Source organism: Bacillus rossius, chromosome 1 (genome assembly GCF_032445375.1).
Source record: "Bacillus rossius redtenbacheri isolate Brsri chromosome 1, Brsri_v3, whole genome shotgun sequence".
Taxonomy (NCBI): domain Eukaryota; kingdom Metazoa; phylum Arthropoda; class Insecta; order Phasmatodea; family Bacillidae; genus Bacillus; species Bacillus rossius.
This window is the reverse complement of record NC_086330.1, coordinates 242,075,023-242,095,707: the sequence shown is the minus strand read 5'-3', so window position 1 is coordinate 242,095,707 and position 20,685 is coordinate 242,075,023. Positions and strand designations below refer to the sequence as shown.

The window sequence follows — 20,685 nt, the reverse complement described above, 5'->3', positions numbered from 1 at the left end:
GTTACCTCTTCGACACATGCGTGCTCATCCTCATGGAAGATGGGCTAAGTGATGTTTGACAAAATAACATATGGTGTGTTGCCAGTCGTCGATGGCCACGTCCACCCAGTGGCTCGTATATACAGCTCCGCGCCGCTCTGTGGCGCCACCGAGCCGCGGGGACCCGCGTCAACCCGTCACAGTCGCGCGCCACCTTCGCCCGTGTGGAAGGCTCCCGCGTAAACAGTGGCAGCTCCACTCGGTGGAGCGAGACGTGTTGCCTACTTAGCCACGCACTCCTTCTCTTCCGTTGTAATAACGCTTAACTTTGTAGCACACTTCTAAATATTTGCCCATTTTATATCTTTCTACATTTAGCATCCACAACTACAGTAGTTATGCACATTTACTTCGCAAAATGTATTCCTAATAAGGTGCATACATCATAGCCTGAAAAAAGTATCATTAAGGTTAAATAAAAACATAAATTAATTATAAATGATGTTAAAGAGATATGCTTATTTATATTTTAAGTGGTTTTGGCAGTGCTTTCTCTAATATAAACAAAATTTGCAGTGTCCTGAGCCTTAATAATTGTATACGTGTGTAGATAGCTTATAAATGTACAATTGTTTCTATAATTTAAACAACGAGGATTATTAATGATGTATTTATGAAAGGATAAACGTATGGAACATTAAGCCTAATGTGCTTTGATCATGATTCATACACACGTAAAGTTCGTGCGCGCGTCACTGTGCATGTCCGTGCGGTAACTGAGGCGCTATGAGCGCTATGAGCGCTATGAGCGCTATGAGCGAGCAGCGGGGACGCCCCGAGGCAGTGCCGGCGGAAGTGCGGGCTCGCGCCGGAAGCAGCGCGGGAAATGGAGCCGTGTCTCTGGTGCGCACCATCGAGCCGCGCCTTGCCACACCTGTGCACACGACTGCAATACGGCACCTGAGCTTCCAGCAGCCAATATACCACTCTAGATACCAGACTGTCAACACCGATGTGTTGATGCATCTGTGCCGAGTACTTTTCAACAATTTTACAGTCAAATGTGGCTGATTTGCGGTAGTGTTCATAGTTTAATATCTATAGTGCACTTTGTTATCCGTGAACTACATGTCAGCGAGTAAGCTACATTGTGTCACTTGCCAGAAATATGGAGGAACTTCTTTCAATTTTTGCCTTCTTTTGTTCGTATTTGCAGGCCTAATATTTTTGTTAAGAAATTAATTAAATAATTTCATTTTAATGTTGCTTTTCGCGAGATTGTTTAAATTAGTTTTGTATATGTGTTTAACAAAACTACTGTACAAAAGTGTTATTTTAGGTAGATTTATAAGAAATACTACCTATTGAAGTGGTTACCATGGTGCGACTTCCGGAAAATTTTTATATATATATATATATTCGTTTCATGGGCCATAGAATCCAAAACCATTGTCAACTCAAAACATTACATATATATTGTTGTGAATTATGTTGTGGAGAGAACTGGCTCCTTAAAGGATAGCCCGAATAAGTTTTCTTACAGTTTTATTGATTACTAATATTTAGATTAATAATAAGTAATTGTAGATACTTAAAAAAAAGTCCGATTTTAAATCACTTGCACTTAAAAATGTTAACCCTCAAGTCATTCAAGTCTGTCAAGTTCCGCAGTTTACACTCCTCACTGGAGCTAGGCTCAACAGTGGTTCGCCCCTTTCCACGCACCTGTCCACACACACAGTCTCGCGCCACTCAGTCGCCGCACTTTCACGATCCAGTCGAACTCCGCGTCGCGACACTCTCAAGGGGGGGGGGGATGGTTGTCTCTCTCACCCTCTTCGCCGATGTAGCACTTCCCTTCGCTCGGAACTCTCGGAACTCCGGAACTGTCGCGGTATTCGTCGCGGGACTCGGCACTCAAGCGGCACTCCTCGCGGAACTCTGTCACCAAAATCTGCCGGTGTCGCTGCTTAAGTAGTCTGTGGTGCCCTTCTCGAACCGACGAGCGTCATCCCGGGCCGAACTAACGTCCGAACAGTCCAGAAGAGCGGCGTTCATTGTCGCTACTCCGCGTGGCGGCCCACGGGATTCCCAAGGTCGCTCAGCGACAGATAACAGCACCGAGGCAGGATGACGCTTAAGGAGCGGAGGGGTGAGGGGTAGCGACGACCCTTGTAATCCGACCAGGCACGCGTGGCATGCCTTACGTCAGCGGACCATACGTGACACGGCGCCAGTGGCTGTGCAGAGTCTCCAGCTCCGAACCTGGCACCTTGGTCTGGTATCTCGCGTTCATAACATATATAATTATATACAAACACGTTTTGTGGAAACGATAACTACCGTAATTTTTCACAAATCACTTCCAAACTGTTACATAAAATATAAACATTGAAAATCTCGGTCGAGGTCGTTTATGGGCAGTATCCCACCAAAAAAGTAGAAATGGGGAAGAATTTTTGAAAAACAGAAAAATCGTTCTAACTCCCATAATATGGTGGATACCACATCCATTTGAACGTATTTTAACTCGTAGGAGTTGTAATGGAAGTGTTTGCTGATAAAGGCTAGACAGTTAGACTAAACACTGCTGTGTGAGCAATGGTAAATTTGTTGTTAATCTTTATGCAAATTCAACTAAACATGCGCTCATGCATTTTTGAGACTCTCATATTATTCTTGCAATATACACAGCGAGTAAACCGCAACGAAAACTATGAACAGAGAAATATTCAGATTACTAGTTCACCCAAAATTAATCACAAAGGACATCCCAGAAAATTTGAATTAATGCAGATTATCAAAAATTATTATTACACTTCAAATATACTGCAAACAAAGAACTAGGCTGCAGACAGAATAGAAAATGTCACTTTAGTTTAACTTCAAATTGATACAGCAACCAAAACTCATCATTAATTAATCTTCCCATATTTACATAACTCTACAATTCATGTATATTTCCTAAGAAATAAAACACGAAATAATTTTTTACTGATTAATGTCACAACTAATAAACCTATAAAATACTATCATTAAAACCTCCATTCTGTAAGTCCTATGAGCGCACCGAATTATTCCAAGACAATCGTTGTTTCCCTTTTATGTTTGCAAGTGTACTCTAGTGTAATAAAAGACTCCTCGTGTGTTGAGGTAATACAAATCCGCTGCCTGGATGTCGACTCCATGTTGTTGCTGTGGCAAGTTGTCTCGTTGTCGCCTGCCGTGTCACGCACCACTCGCAATCGGCGATCCACACGTCTTCGACGGCGACCACTGACAGTAACACAAAGTCCCACAGGAGACTTGCGCAACTCAGAAATGAAGGGTCGCAACCCAGTCGTACTCGTCAGCTCACAGGGAGAGGCGACCTGTCACACTTTTACACTTGTATTAGCAGAGGGTCTACACAAGACACTGCATAGGCGACACCGCAGGTCGGGGTCGCACAGTCCGTCTCACTTCAGGTCTATGTCGCTGCTGTGATAATTTGTCTAAGTCCAGTTCAGATCTGCCCTCCCTGTCACTTTCTGCTCAGCCTCCAAACACAATGCCCTCTTATCATTAGTGTGACATAAGCCCTCGTTGTTCGGTCTATTCTTGAACTCGCTAACTTGCTTACTCGCACGACGAGTAAAATATGTGACAGTCGTCGGCAAGCGTTTCCCATCCTCAGGCGATATTTGCCCACGCCTAAAGGGTCCAGTTCCACTGAAGACTCGCCCAGCGAGTAGCAACTCGCTCCACGAGATGCACTGGCGAGTATGTTGACCGATACCTGATACCTTCTTCGTGGAGCTAAGTCCATTGAGCTCCCTGGCTGCGATTGCATTTAGTCCAAACTGACCGCTAACAAGTTAGAGTCCAGCTCACCAGAGTTTCAGGCGAAGTCCAAATCGACGCGCAGTCGGGCATAGTGACGCTGTTGGTAGAGATCTGGCAGTGTGGCGGCAGGTATCGATGTCCGGCGGGTGAGAGCTTCCCCGACTCCCCCCGAAGACTCTGTGGCCAGGACAGGCCTATTTGAACCTTCATTACCTTCCTGAGTAGTCGAGTTAGCTTCTACTCCCTCTCCTGGCGGGGAAGGCGGCGGGGAGGTGGGTCAGCTGACCTGTCATGTGATGTCCCTCACCCCTCGTGCTTCGAGCTGCTCTTGTGGAAACTCGCCGGGAGGTTAGGCGCCTTGCTGTAAGGCGGATGTCGTGCACAATAGGGGTAAACATTCCGTTAACTTCAGCGCTCATAGCCTTCCATTGTGTGTGTGGACAAGCCACCGCAACAGAGAAATACCAAAAATCTTTGGCTAAAAACCTTTTTGATACGACCAATCATAACTGCAAGGGTGGAATAAACAAGAATTGGAGAACAAAATAAATCATACTCTGTTCGTAGGTACACCATCAAAATCGATCAAAGTGTTTGTAAATCATAATTTTATCTAAAACATTTGTCAAAAACAATTTTTGATAAAACGAACCATTGCAGAAACGGGATTCAAAAAAACAGTGATAGAATTGAAAAAATCATCAATTCCGTACCATGTTAACTATTAAATCCATTTTATTTTATTGTGAAACCATCACTTATAATCTAAAACTTTTGTCTTAAAAATTATAGGTGTTGAAGAACAGAAAAAATAAAAACTCACTTAATATGCACACTATTAAATACGTTCAAATTGTTTGTAAACTGTATAAATATTATCTAAAACTATTGTCTGAAACAATTTTTTATACGACCATCAATTACTGCAAGGGGTGGAAAAAACAAGGGTTGGAAGACAAAACAAATTCATAACTCCCTTAGTAAGGACACAATAGAATCAGTAATTTATTTGTAAATCTTATAATTTTTATCTAAAACTTTGGCTGAAACAATTTTTAATAAAATGAGACATTTTTGAAGGGCGTTGAAAAAATCTACGGTGAATGTAAAAAAATTCATAATAAAAATCCGTACCATGTACACTGTCAAATTCGTTCTAATTTATTGAAAAAAAAAGTAATTATTATTTACCACTTTTTTCTGAAATATATTTTTTAAGACCTAGCATGACCGCTAGGGGTTGAATAAACAGAGGTTGAATGACAAAACAAACATAAATACCTTAGTAGGCACTAAGTTCTTAAAATGTTCCCGAATTTTTTAGAAGTTGGAAAAAAATTCCAGAATAAATAAGTACTTCAAAAACTTCCTAAGTGGGTGTGACGAAAGGGAATTTTTATTTTGCTATATTGCCAGTTCTGTATAATCCTGTTATACTGCTTGCTGAGTTTGAACACAAAAAAAAACAATTATGGATTACAAAAACTGTGAACACTACACAACTAATGCTGATTAAGTTGTTTTCGTGTGCTTATTCCGCTCAGAACAAGCAGTTTCAATCCCTGTTTCAGATGTGCATTAGCAACGAAGAACACATCCGAAAACATTTCATACAGAGCAAAATATTTACAAGTGTGGGCACAAAGAGAGCGCTTGTAATGGGTGCATTACATACCTTGTTGTTGCAAACCCATACAAATGAGCTTCTAATCCATGCAACATTAATACCTGAGTTGTCTACAGAAGTACCAAGAGCGCGTTGGGCAGCCATTACAGCATGTAGCTCTCCCAGTCATGGGAAAACTGTGGGTTTCAGATCAGATCTGGCATCTAGCAGATGAACCTCATCCTCATACAGAGCCATGTTGATCTTCACAAACAGTCAGATTACTGATTTCACTTGCTCACAGTCAGAAGAGTTGACCAAGCTTTAGTAGCAGTGGTAAGGCGCCAATGTGTATAAATCGCTTGCTTTCGGACAACAGTGAGTTGTATTCTGCCCACCCGGGAATATTACTGGAATATTTCCCTTGCTTCAATCTGGACACAGCAGCAGCAACACCCTATCCAAATTATTGTGATAGTTGGTAAGAAATTGATATATTGTTGCTTGTGACAAAGGGTTCCGTTCTCTGGGTATGCTGTGCTTTTGGCTTGTCACAGTGCATTATGTGTAAATGGTATGGAGTGAAGGATAAAGTTTCAGATCGAATTAACATGTACCACTATTCGCCACACATGCCTTAGCCCTGAAAATGTAGATTTACCTGCCAAAATTACATTTATATTTTATTTATTTACTGATGAAAATTGTTTTAACGTAAGGCATTCCGTACAATGCAAGATGGCGGCCATGCAGGACTCATAGCAATTGGAAACATTGATTTTATTATTGCTTATACTACAACTTTTCCAGAAATATACAGTTTTATTACTCTCCACACAATTCCGGTGAAGTTCTAAATCAAAATACTGAACCTGACTAAATCAGGGTGTACTGTTTTGCGACATCTACTTCATTTGAGACGGAATAAGATGGATCCCTGCGAGATACGCGCCGGCACACGGCGACATAAACCACGTCCCCATTCGCAACAACCCGATCCTGAAGTGAGCTCGCATCACCGGGTAGGACGCGAGTGATTCACACTGTCACATTTTTGTGACTTCCACAAAATGTTTTTGTCAGGTTAGACCCCCTCAATTCTTTGTGGTGGCAGAAAAGTCATTTTCTAGCCTCGATAAAATATTTAATTGTATCAGAAAATGTAGTTGTCTCTAATAAGCCAATTAGTACACATTAAAAAAGGTTACGCTGTCAATTAAAAAAACGGTCACTGTTACATAACATTTTTTTTTCTTTGCGACAGCTTTACCACCAGCTTACGAACATCCGGTACGGATCCGCTGGAGATGAAACAAGAACCACCGGTCCAAGGAGCAGGATATATTGGTTTGAAATGTTTAACAACCCAGGGCTAAACTCACAGGCTTGAGGCGACAGTGCCGATATGTGATCGAACCCGCGACCCTGAGAAGGACCCGAGCAGCAGAGCAGTCCGGAACCACACATTCACGCCGCCCTGCACTCCTCCCTGTGCAGGAGCGGCGCGCATTCACTGCGCGGTGCTCCATTAGGATTACCGCGAGCCCTTCAGCCCCGGGATAGGCTCGCCTGCATCGACGTCCCGCGGGAACTCCACCTCGTCCCGGATATCAGAGAGATGTAGGCGCTCTCCAACGCACCTCGTTTAATGTGGCTACAGTCATTAAGATGCCCCTGGTTCTTCCATGTTTCGTGTATCATAAATTCCTATAAGGGACAAATTACTTCCCTCCTACCTTATTATAATACAAAAACACAATTTCAAAACAATTAAGTATTGCAAATTCTTATCAACATTCCGCCATTTGACGTTTTTTTTAAATAACACTTTATACTTATAATATTGCCTTCTATTATGGTTATTTTTTGGATAAAAATAAAAACCACTAAGTCAATAACATAGTGTTTTAAACGAAATTACATTCGCGATTACGGCACCATTGGTAATATCTTTCAGCTCAACCATTGATATAAAAAAAAATGGGTGCGTGTACATACTTAGGTACGCGCGTGAGAAGTTATACTTCTTTGGCATCATTAAAAAATAATTTTTAATTGCATGCAAAATAGTGCGTGGAGTCCCTCCGCGCGGAAGAAGTGAAACTTCGTAATGTGGAAATGAAAATAGGAAGGGGTAGAAATTGATTTTTAGTGAAATCATATTGTATCAAATCAAACTAAAAAAATGAAGGAAATAAATTTGTAACGATTCATAGATTGATTTTCAGAGAGAGGGAGAGAGAGAGAGAGAGAGAGAGAGACACCTATAGAACGTCGATAAAACTAATTTGTTTATGAGAGCAGATTTTCATGAAATAAATCATGAAATCATTCAACGATAAAAGCTGTTTATTTAATCAAACGGACGGGTTCACCCCAAGGAGAAAATTGACGCGGCGAGACCTCGTGGACATAGAGAAATGACACACACTCACTATTTATGTGTATGAAACATGATTTTTTTCTGCAATTTAAATTGTAATATACAAAAAGGGTATTGAAAATTGAAACAAATATGGCAACACTACAAACTGTCAGGATCTTCATTTTTTTCTTACTCTCTACTTAGTTCCTTACAATAGCAAAAATTAATGGCTTCTTCTAATGAGTATATTGTATGTCATAAAATTAAGATTTTTCTTTCCTTGAGCCAATTTTGATGAAATAAAGCTTATATTTCTTTCTCTGCTACGCTCAAGTTAACTAGAAAACCCCATTAAAATTCGTATAGTAGTGTTACGCAGGTTGGTACTGCGTAACGAGGAAACTCGCCCCTGCGGGCTAGTGGGATACCACCCGCCATACACTGCACGGACTCGGCGCGCGAATTTCAATTGATGCGCGTTGGATAGCAGGTCCTCGGGTCCACTCGTGCCGAATCGCCTTTGATCGGAGCACGTGGACGTGGTCGGAAGTTTCCGAGCCGCGTTTCCGATTCAGGATGTCCAGAATATTCCTCGCTGTTTTAGTATGGAGCGCAGCGAGTATATAAGCAGGCTGCTAGCACGAGTTCCACAGAGTCTTCTCTCAATCGGCTGCGTGAATAATGCGGTGACCACGACCCGCACCTTCGATCATCGACGCCGAAAGGCTGCCCGCTGAGGTCTTCAAGCTGCGCACGGATCCCGAAAAAGGCGGTAAGAGAGGCCGCAAAATATACAAGTCAGTTACGGACTTGGTAATAATTCAGTGGTAGCCCAGTAACAATTTGCAAGTTGGCACGGGACTTTGGAAGTAAAAAGTATGTGTCGGACTTTGCAGTAAAATGACCAAGGGGAACATAGAAAATTACGCCGAGGGTCATGAAGTGGTTTGCGACTAAGAGCATAACAGAGTTCTGCTCAGCAATACTTTAAAACAAAAAAAATATATATTTTCTCGTTCTATTAATACGGTGAAAATAAATGGTGCTACTACTTGATTAAAACGTTAAGGGCATAGTGCAGTGGCATTAGCGGGACTATCAGTCGTGGCGTTTAAGACTACCTATGAACATAAACGAGGAGGTAAATTTTTAATGAAAAACTGTTTTAAAATAATTTCAAGCAACAGCATGTTAGGTGATTTGTCTCCAATTCTCTGCACTAGTATAGTGTTCGTTTTATTACCAAATAGTGTGAATTAAGAGCCGGCGAAAATGTGCAAGTATCAGGGAATCAGCACGGCGGCAGAGGTAGAATAAAGAAATTCGCTCCGTCGGTGTTTCCGGTCCGACTGGGGTGATCAGGTCAAGGATCAACGGAAATAAAAAAAACACTCGCCGCTATCACTTAAACGACACTGAAGATTTTAGCCAATTTTATTTGGGGAGAAGTGTTGAAATTTAAATTGTGTTAGAAATATCTCGTTCCTAAGTCTCTGGTACTGTTAATACAATGTCTAATTTTGATCTGTAAGTGAAGGTTTAAGTATTTTGTATTAAAAAGAATTTGTAATTATAACTAAAAGAAATGGGTCCAGTTAGAATTATTTATTGAGGAATAATTCGTGTGGTTATGAGAAAATGTTTAAAAAGTAGTGAATGGTACGTAATTTTGTATAAATTTATTTCAGGTGTTTTGTTGGTAATCGCTGGAACATGAATTGTAGCAGTAATGTGTAACAGCCAACATAATAAGAAAATTTATATTAATGTATGAGGATTATATGTGTTTGTATAATGTGTGAATAAATCTCTGTACATGCCGTACTAAATATGTGTTATACATTGCTCTGTGTTTCCTTAAGCTCTTGTTGCCATTCTAATTTCCAACGACTAGGTAACAGTAGTTTTGTAGAATATCGCGTACAAACAGACAGTGCTTTCATACCCCCTACATGGTACCGTTAAACGTTTAACGCAACCTTGTTGGAAGTCGCATTAGAAGTATAACTTCAAAAAAACTTTTTAAGATATATGTAACATAAAATATAAATTATCGGTTTGTACAAAGAATAACAATTTTTGCAGAGTTGTCCTTAGTTAAGGTTTTTTAAATAGGTTATAACTTATTCTTTTTGCCCAGAACTAGAGGAATTTAACTTGTAAGGTTCAAGAATTTTTTAATTTCATTATGTATGGGGCAAACGCACAATTGTAATCCATCATAACGCTGATCCTGTTTGATGATTATAACATTTAGCAATGTTCTCTCCATAATTCTTTAACTCGTGTTAGTAGTTAGATCATGGGGTTCCTGGATCGGCTCAAACTAAACTAAATGTTTAGAGTCTGTAAAAAATTTTCTCTTTGTTTAGGCTGTGCGGAGTACCATATAGTCTTAATGAAATGATAATTGTGCCTTGCTAACTCGTCGTAAAATAACTAAAGTTGAGCATTGCGGAGCAAGTGCAGCGTTATAAATAATGACCAGGCCTTCTATCATCTGACGGCGATTTTCTCGGCACTGGCAGAAAACGTCAAAAGTCCCTCGCACTTTATGAAACTTCAGTAAATGCCCGTCATGTGCAGGAGTGAAATTTCCGCAAGTCCTTCGCGAAAAAAAAAAAAAAAAAAAAAAAACAGTTCAAAAGTTAAACTATTCGAGCGCAGTGCACTCGTCTCGGAAAACAATATAAATCTGAGTAATGATTGCTGTAAGTTTTAACGGTGACTTTTTGACGTTACACACCGCAAGATCACATTCACAGCTCAGTGTGTCAGCCAAGTCTCAGTTACTCAAGCAATGCCTTAACTGCTGTCAAATGCGAGCTGAGAGCTGCCGCGCAGGCAAAGAAGAGGCACGCTTACCTTACACGAGTATACTTGTTAATAAATATAGTTTAAAAAACTAAAGAAACATGCTTTTAAAGATTATCAAACTAAAAAGTAAAAAATAATTTTAAAATTAAATTTATGACAATAGTATATAAGCAATACTAGTATAAATGAGAAAAAAGCTTGAGGCGCTTTGTGCCATATTTTTTGAATATTAAGCGCCCCATGCTTTTTTCTCATTTATACTAGTATTGCTTATATACTATTGTCATAAATTTAATTTTAAAATTATTTTTTACTTTTTAGTTTGATAATCTTTAAAAGCATGTTTCTTTAGTTTTTTAAACTATATTTATTTTTAACTTTTTAGTTTGATATTCTTTAAAAGCATGTTTTTTAGTTTTTTAAACTATATTTATTTTTAACTTTTTAGTTTGATATTCTTTAAAAGCATGTTTTTTTAGTTTTTTAAACTATATTTATGTATAATTATCATAGGGAAATGAGTTACCGACACTACCTATTACCATCTGAGATAACTATTTGGAGTTGCAACGTCACAAAGAAATGGTAAAGTCTCTACGAATCATTTGCAGTTAGATGTATGGATATAATATTAGAATTTACCGGGGAAAAAAAAACATTTTTTTTTCGGCGTGGCCGGGAGTAGAACCCACGATCGCTGAATCCGAAAGCTGACGTCACAGAAGTCGCGCGCCTTAGACCGCTCGGCTAACGAACGTAATGAAATGGGTGGGACATTCTACAGTCATGAGTCACTCACTCTTAGTCGAAAGAGTTACAGACGGACAGACAGAGATACAGACGGACAGACAAACATACAGGTGAAGCTAATATAAAGCATGTAAAAATTCACACGAGACGTAACAGATTATGTAAACGAAAGTTCGTCTCGCCAGCAGTTAGCAGGGGTTCTGCCTTAAAATACGAATAAGTTAAATTAGTTTGTTCTCTACGATCAATTGAGCAAATAAGTAATAAGAAAATTATTCACCGTGAATTGTCTTTTGATTGAACCAAAAGTTAATTGGCGTTACGTTTAAGTAACTAGTCTGTGGCGAACTAAAGGATCCTGCGGTCAAGCTCGTAAAAGTTGACATACTTTGTTATAATGTTGGCGCCGGCTACTTGGTAGTTCGTGGCTCTGGCAGGATGACTTGAGCTGGCGCCGGGAGGTTCGGGCCTCGCAGTCCGCGTCCAGGCACCCAGTAGCCCGCTCGGCTCTTCGCGCATGCGCCGAAACAACACACCGCAAATGTCGCATTAGTTCCATAGTTGTAGCACAACGGTCACCGAAGTTATGATAGTCTCCCCAGCCATTAAACCACATAATTGTGGTGCTTCACTTGAACGTGCGTCAACTTTAAATAAAAACTAAGCTTTACAAATACTTAAATGTTAACATATTCTACACACGTAAACTGTAATTGTGCTAAATAACATAAATAATAAAGCTTAATAAAAACTATGAAATACAGACTTATAGAAACAATAAATTTTAAATTTAAGCCGTTATATCATTAGCGCATAGAGTAAGCGACCAGATAGAATCGCACCAAAAATAATTACATAAGCCAAAAACTGTCTCGAAACGGAGCACGCCTCAAGGTCAAGGTGAAGGACTAACGTCAAGGTAAAAGTCTATACAAGGTCAAAGGTCGAGGTCAACCATCCAAGATGGCTGCCGTGACGTCACAAACCAAGATGGTGGTCGGCTCTTGCTCCGCATCCTGCACCCTGTTCCCGGAGGACCTGTTATATAATCCCTAAAGTTAATAACATTAAATATTTCATTTTTTATAGTTATCTCCACACACACAGCTAAACATGACTCCATATACCTGTTAATACCTACCGATAAGTTCGAAGGTTTCAAATTGCTACAATACTTGTTTTCAAAACCAGATATCTCTATTATTTAGCTACACACGCCTAAAAAAATTACTCCATATCTATCACTTCTGGATGCCACACTCGTGGCTACACGTATGAAAAAATTCAGCTATACGGATTTTGTCATTTTGTTTTTAACGTTAACATTATTCATATTTACTGTTACATGCGCACAAAAAGTTCAATACTTTTAACTTAATTAAATTGATTTTTATTACTCTCCAAATTATTAGTCACGAGTGACGGTTTCATGCAGCCTTTAATTTTAAGTGGTTACAAGAACACACATTTTATTTTAAAGCTACAAATCATATTAAAATTGTTATTTTACACATACCTAGTTCATACAAGTATGTTGTATGCTTTGCTCAATTATTACTTGTTTGTCTGCAAATAGTTGCCTACACATAGCAAAAATTAAATTAAGTCAAGCAATCCATCAAAACATCAAAACATGGATCGATCTCTTCTGCTGATGCAGTTTTCTTTACATATTTATTTGAGTCAGTGGTCAATTAAAACAGTTTATTTACATTTTAATAATTTTATTTTTGCCAATAGTTTATTCTTGTCGGTTACGAGCTTTGAGACAGTGCGTCTCTATGTACCATGTTGCTGTATTAAAGCTAGAGATGCCGTTTGACAACAATAGACAATACCCCTCTAGGCAGTATTGAGATTCGTTATTTTTAACATAAACATTTATTGAAATATTTTATTAAATCTATATATTTTGTTTTAAAATGGATGTTTATTCATATTTTGTTTGTATTCATTTACTTTTGTTTAATGAACTTGGTGTTTGTTGGCTTGGGTCATAGCTGGCCAATTAAATCATTGATTTTAGTGCATCAGAAATGTTATAATGTTCGGAATAAAACATTCTTCTGGGACTAGACGCCATTGACCACAAACGTGGCAAATATATATCATTTTAAATAAGCGTGTGTATCTAGTTAGAGTTATCAATTCATACGTTTATTGTTGGATTTTAGCCACTGTAACTCAGTGAAAGTGCATACAATTATATAAATTCCATAAGAAGCTATAAAATAGCAGTGTGAAATATCTTTAGATTCACAGTACATAAGTGTTCTTTCAACTTTATGACATCGTTGACTATAAAGTCTTATTATTTAAACACACCGAGTGCAACAGAGAATAAATCTAACGCTGTTAACGTATGTATGCGTGTTGACTGTAGAAAATACTGACTCACACTGACTTACCCACGTTGTTATAAGTCACTGAAAATACGTTACGTTACTCATGCGCTATAATTTCAAGTTAATTTTATTTTCTTCCCCAGAAGGCCAGGGAGTCTGAGACTCCTATCTCCCTGAGTCTATACTGGCCGGACAATAAAAAGTACATATCACATATGTACTTGTCATTTAAAATAATAGTTTGAGTTAAATATTGATACCATTAAGGACACGTACATAGATCAGATTTTCAGTTTTTTCGTATCAGTGAAAGTGTAGAATCTGAAAACCAGAAAATTTGTGTCCAAAACAGTAAACGTCCTAAACAGTATAAAGAAAGGCCAGTACAGTTATACTAATCTGTGTTTGTTTTAAAAATAAATTCTTTACTTTACCAGTAATCGTTTGACTATTTTACTGTACAATTTTTCATGTTTAAAATTGATATTTTAACTTGAGAAATTTGCCTGCTATTAAAGAATATAATTCACATCTTTTTGTTATAATTGATTATCAATACCAATATTAATGTGTTGTGAAAATAGTATACAATCTAGGCCCCCAAATAAATTTTATTGTTATTATTGACACCATCACATGTACACGTGTAGAAGTGTGTGCACATAAAATGTATGTAGTATTAATAACACCATATGTTTCTATCAATAATATGTCTTCACATCTATCACCAACATCGCAGACAGTCATCGCCATCATCCCAGTGATAATATTCATTGATAAACGTAAAGACTTTTAATTGTATTTTATCAAGACATTTCCACCTTTAGTTATCTATTTTGGTCTCAGAGATTCACAAAAGACTAAAAGTTTGTCCACTTTAAATTATTTTGAAGTGGAATTTCTTTGCTGAGTAGGCTAAAATTTTCGAGCGTTACGAAAATTTCGATCGCATAAGGGGAATATTTAGGTACGTTGTGGGGGAACCGGTAGAGGAGGAGAGTGCGTCAGCGGCGATGCCACTCCAAAGATTGCTCTAGCGGTCGAATGGGAAGAAGACACAAAAGGGGGGGGGGGGGAGGGGTTAGGTACGTAGCTTAACATGCCATACGCTAGTTGTAACGGTCGGAAGGGAAGACGGCAAGGGAAAGGTAGAAATGACGCAGTGACGCTACTGAATTCTCGTAACGCTGCTTGTCTTTGTCTACTCCTCAGTTTCAGTAAGGGCTGACGATTGACGCTATCATATTGATTTTTTTAAGTATTTACAATTTATTTATTTGTGTGAAAAGATTTGTTTACTTATGCAATTAACTTTATAAGTTTTATGTTTATATTCACTTTTATGTGAATAGTGTGAGTCAAATGTAAAATAAGACGTATTGACTTAAGAGGTTATAAGTGTAATTTATTTTTGGTATGTAAACACTGATATTTGAAATGTCAAAAGGACTTACGTACATGTGAGTTAGACTTTTTTTATCTTTCATTTTATTCTGATAGATGTCTTCATTTAACATCATGCTTGAAAAAAATACAAATGTGGAAGCAGATAAGAGGTATTATCAAAGGCAACGTGCGAATTAACCGCCAATAGAAGTGCCAAATGTACCAGTGAATGGATAAGAGAGTACCTACAGGATGCGGAGAAAGGCATTTTTTCATGTGAATCACACTAGCATCATAAATATTATCAATTAAGTTGTCTTGTTCAATAAATAAATACTTTAAATATACCTATATCTAAACTTAATAAGCAAGAAGTTCCACTTCTGCGTGCATGGACTCCACACACACATTTTATATTTTTTTTATTAAGCGTTTGCACACCTTCACATTCTAGAAGTAGGTGATATATTTATAACTTAATATTTTTTATGGAAACGTTTGTGTTCTTAAAAACCTTCGTTATATATAAATTTAAATTAATTGATGTAATCTGAATAAGTATTCTTAGCATAGCATTGCATTTCTTTAAATTTGAAAAATGGTAATCGTTATTTCAGATAACTTGGATATTCAAGTCTTGTGATGTTTATTAAAGATATATTTTCAACCAAATTATTTCTGGCCCTGGCTGCAAACACATTGGTAAGCATACTCTCATTCCTTTCTAATGTCACACAGCATTTTTCACAAGGAAAATACCAGTAACTACACAAGTAAAATTCCGATACCGATAATGGTAGCGATACAAAATCCATATAAGCTTCTGCACCTAATGAAAGATGTATATTATTATACTCATATACTTTAATATTAAGCTTTTTAAAAATCATAAGCGAAAGTTAATATTTACATCTCTATAAATCCAAAATCATTTATGGGTGGAGATGTATCCATGTACGTATTTGTATAATAAGGGAATAACTTTTCAGGTTTTTGACACGGGTGAAAGTTTTTTGACAGGTTAGGCATCTTAAATTGGTCTAATTACCACAACCACATTAAAACAAATACCAACAGTCAGCTGAAGGGAACATCACCGAGGAAAATCAAAGTGTAATAAAAACGAAAATTACCCACGCTAGACAAAATATTTTGACTTGGGATCGTATTTAGTTGGGTTATAGTTGAGAGAAATGTAGCGAAAATTATAATCCTATTAAGATTAATAACTTTATACGTAAGTATAATTTATATCTGTTTTAAAAACATATACTTTATATTGTTTATTTTATATTTAAGGTAAAAATATCAAGAAAACGTAAGCACTGCAATGCTTAAATTACACCGCTTCTGTTTGCTAGTTGTCGTCATTTATTCAAAATACAAAGAAAATATTAGAAATATAATATTACGTTTTAGTAAAATTAAAGTAAAGAGATAAGTTAAATCAAAGGGTTAAAATTTAATACTTTTTTATTACTTTCGTATTTGGTCTGTGAGGGTGAGTGCTCAGTACATTCTCTCGTGCTGATAAGGTTTAAGGTATTAGCATACAATAATCGGAATATATAATAGTAGTGTAGGATAGCCGGTCCGGAAACAGGGTCCAGGGTGTGGATTGAAGATTGTCGACGCCATCTTGGATTGTGACGTCACGGCGGCCATCTTGGATGAGTGCAACGGGACACAGCGTAACGGGACAAGTAGGACATTGACCTTTGACCCTCAAAATTCGCCAAAATTGGGCAAAAATTGCCCAAAATTCCTCAAAAATCGCCAAAATTTACATTTCTTAGGAAAAAAATTCCGCCAAAAAATCTCAAAAAATTCCACAAACCAAAAATTAGGATTTCGAAAATCCTCAAAAGCCAGTTTGCCCCAGAAAGAACCCAAATTCCTAAAAACGGCATAAGCATCCATGTCTAAAGCCTCCGGTAAGCCTTTTCTAGGAATAAGGATACCATGACCGCCATCTTGGATTATGACGTCACCGTTGCAATTTCCGTTACGGCCGCCATCTTTAAAATCTTTATTTATTATCCGATTTTAATGAAAAAAAATTTAAAATTTATAAAAAAATTCAAATAAAATTTTAATAAATTTCTTATAAAAAACAAACATTTACGACACGGAGTTCGGAGTCCTCGGTTTGAACCCGGCGAAGGCAAAAAAATAAAAATGGCGACCGATCCAACCCTCACAGTGGCTGCTGGCATACTGGCTCCTACCACTTTTTTCAAAGCATATATATCGCCAGTGAGCATGACGTCATGTCCGCCATCTTGAAAATCCGTAATTTTAATGCTAGAGATTCGGGAAAAAATTAAAAAATCATTAAAAAAATTAATCAACCTAATTAAATAATAAGAAAATCCTTAAAACCACCGTTGCACTTTTCGTGATGGCCGCCATCTTGAAATCACCCGCTGGAGGTCACCATCTTGTTTTCGTCTGCTAGAGTGTGCGCCAACTCCTAAGAAAATATATTCCTGGGCCATGCCACTTGATGATTCAAAGGTTTACATAATCACTGAGAATTTGTATTACATTACATTAGTTAAAAATATATATTTAATAAACTTGTATTTGCACTGGTTAGTTTACATTTATTAGGCAATCCGTATCTGTTAAAGCTTCGCTCATGAAAGTCAGAGACGTTAAGGGGGGACACCTGGCTGGGCGCACGATCTCTTGAATCACCGGGATGCTACGAGCAACATTGGCTTGCGCTTCACATGCGTCACAGCCTCTGCGTGTCAGCGCCGAACTGGCGAGCAGTCTTCGCGTCTGTAACGCGCCTCTTAGAGAGACCCCATCATGCTGAGGAGGAATATTAAAAATGAAAGCACCTTGTACATATATGTTTTTTTACAATGCTGTGTACTAACCTTTTTATACCTAAATTTTTGTATTATCACCCGATTTAATAAAAAAAACACACGAGTAAACTATTCCATAAACAAAAACATGAATAAGCAAGTGATAATGTAAAAAGTAATGAATTTAAAGTAAACAATTATAGTTACCACATGTATTTTGAACTCGCGTGGTTTGTAAATAATGGCACGTGAGTACCCGTAGGTGTCCACCGTATGGCGGCGAGACAGTTGCTGCCTCGGGAATCCCTCCAAACATAAAGTGGCAAAATAAACACAGACATGACTGGGGTTTCCTGGCAGTGTGGATGTGGTCAGTGATGTTGACTGAGACACGCCCCGGCACACACTTGCAGCAGGAGGAGACATGCTGTGGCCGGTGCTGGTGCTGTGCGCGGCGGCGGTGCTGGTGACGTCACGGCCCTCCTACCAGACCTCGCTGGAGGCGGCGTGGGGCGGGGACGGCGCGCCCGACCTGCCACCCCCAGGCTGGCTCGACGAGAACCCCGCCGAAGCAGGTCAGATTCTCCTCTCATTGCCCCCTGCTCTTTTACGTCATGTCTGCCGCTGCAGTCACTGGAGATTATGAAAACAACTACATCACCGATATTTGACAAATAATCTAAATGGCCCGCAGCAAGGAAGTATTACAGTAATTACATGGAACGATTTCAAAATCATGGTAAACCTAAATCAGGGTAAAATGTACGACATTTTGAAACCATGCTCTCCAAAATATAAGTCCAAGGTTTGACATCCACCTCGCTCCATACTTGAGCTTAAGGGAAAACCGAAAATATTACATCGAGTGTTATTCAAAGAAAGGTTAAAGTATTTCAGTAAACACATATGGTGATTCAGCTCCTGGACAGTGAGTGATGCAAGCTCGGGTAAGGAGTCCGACAGTTTCCGAGCAGTAACAGGAAAACTGATTACGTTGCTCTCTGATTGGTTTCTTTCTTTGTTTTAGAGAATTCCAGATCATAACGTTAACTCTTAAAGCTACTGGTCTGAAGTAGCCATGAGACGACGGTCCCAACAACCCAGTGTGCAGGTCATCCCCACACTTTCACAACCGAGAGTCTTCGGATGCTGTGTGTCCCTAATTCAGGCGCTTATTTAATTAAGCTTAGTCTAATTATTTCTGTCTGCTGATGTTACCATATGGAATTAAAGTTTTTATTTATGTCATATTATGAATAGAACTTGAGAAATATTTCAGATATGTAAACTAATTAATTTTTCTAACATCATTTAGAGTGCATACATTTGTAAGAGTGCAGAAATAAATGTAGGGGGCCTACTCACATGTGCAAAAAGGGTTACGATAAGCTGAGAGGTCTCGAATTATTTCAGTGATATAAAATTTAACTTTTATATCTTTTGGTATTCCTTTCTTTAGGTTTTAGTTAGCTAATACTTAATTTTAAATGAAATAGTTGAATAAAAATTATCATGGTAAAAGTGCTATAAACAAGTCAGATGGACCAAGGTACGGCGGTCACTTTGCAAACAAGTTAATGCCATAAACTTTTAACTCTACAATTCACAATTACTTACCATTAAGAAGTGTTTCTAAATAATGATTAACATATGCCAACCTCCATATTTGAAACCTCTACTTTATCATTATTATAACTTTAAACAAAATTTTAACTAATACAAATAGAAGGAAGAAAATATTGAAATACAGGAAACATTTTAATAAAGAAAAATAAAAGGAAACAGATTGAAGATTTATGTACTTATGAGAACCTATTGTCAGTGTTAAATATCATTATGTTTTTTTGCACATTTGTTTGTTCTATGTTAGAGATGTGTAGATATTAAAACTCTTTAATCTTCTTCATTAACATGCAGACATCCAACACAAGTTATAAGATAGCAATTCAGGATACTTTAATGGGATTCGTCAATTTAGTGAGGTTTAACGGGAAAATCACGCAGAAAGAATTGGAACTGTATTGTCAACAATAAAGTATATATTTAAAAAAATATTTTATCATTATGTTTTACAACTAAGTAGGTACTGCCAAAATGATTTTTGAAATAATTTGCCCACATCTTAATTTTACAATCCTTTACTATAACCAAGAAAGTAAACTATTGTAGGCTTGCATGACAAAAATCCTTAAACTTATTTTACTCTGGGTTTAAGTACACAACTGTAGAAATGTTGACATGCCCGACATTTAAGCATTTGCAGCATCCATCCACTCTGATCTACCTACATACACAGAATTCGCCTCAACTCAGATCCCAATGATAAAATGGTTTTTAAGGGTATATATTATTATGTAAGTTATTTGTTACCTCGCTGACTGCTTGCAAGTGGGTAAAGGAAGCAGATAAGACTTCAGTTTTAAAGACATGGCCGTGCTTGCAGACATGGAGGAGCCCAGTAAGCGTGCACTGTCCATGCTGGCACGCTGGCGGCCCTTCACTGCCTTCGTGAGCCGCTACGTGCGGCCTCGCAGCCCAGCGCCCTATGACACCGACTTTGTGTCGGCCGAGACGCGTGGTGCCATCAGGCCGTATGGCCAGCCGCTGCGCTGGGGCCGGCGCTAAAGCGACCACGCTCTGCTACCACTTGGTTACCTAGCATCCTCGAGCATCGCCGCGTGTCGCTGAGTCATCGCACCGGAACCTGTGATCCAGCACTCGTGTCGGAGAAGTCCTCGTTCGACGACTGCATGTTGTGGGTGCCACTGTAGACCTCTCAAACAAAACTCTGTA

At 38.4% G+C, this 20,685-nt stretch overlaps 1 protein-coding gene across 1 annotated transcript; it reads left to right on the top strand.

Moving 5' to 3' along the window:
• The first annotated feature begins 792 nt into the window (after positions 1-792).
• Positions 793-20,661, top strand: LOC134546285 (uncharacterized). The gene is made up of 4 exons (XM_063388997.1): positions 793-1,014; positions 6,943-7,030; positions 18,282-18,467; positions 20,336-20,661. The coding sequence occupies exons 1-4, from the start codon at positions 793-795 to the stop codon at positions 20,515-20,517; spliced, it is 678 nt and encodes a 225-aa protein (XP_063245067.1). The 3' UTR covers positions 20,518-20,661.
• The last annotated feature ends 24 nt before the right edge of the window (positions 20,662-20,685 follow it).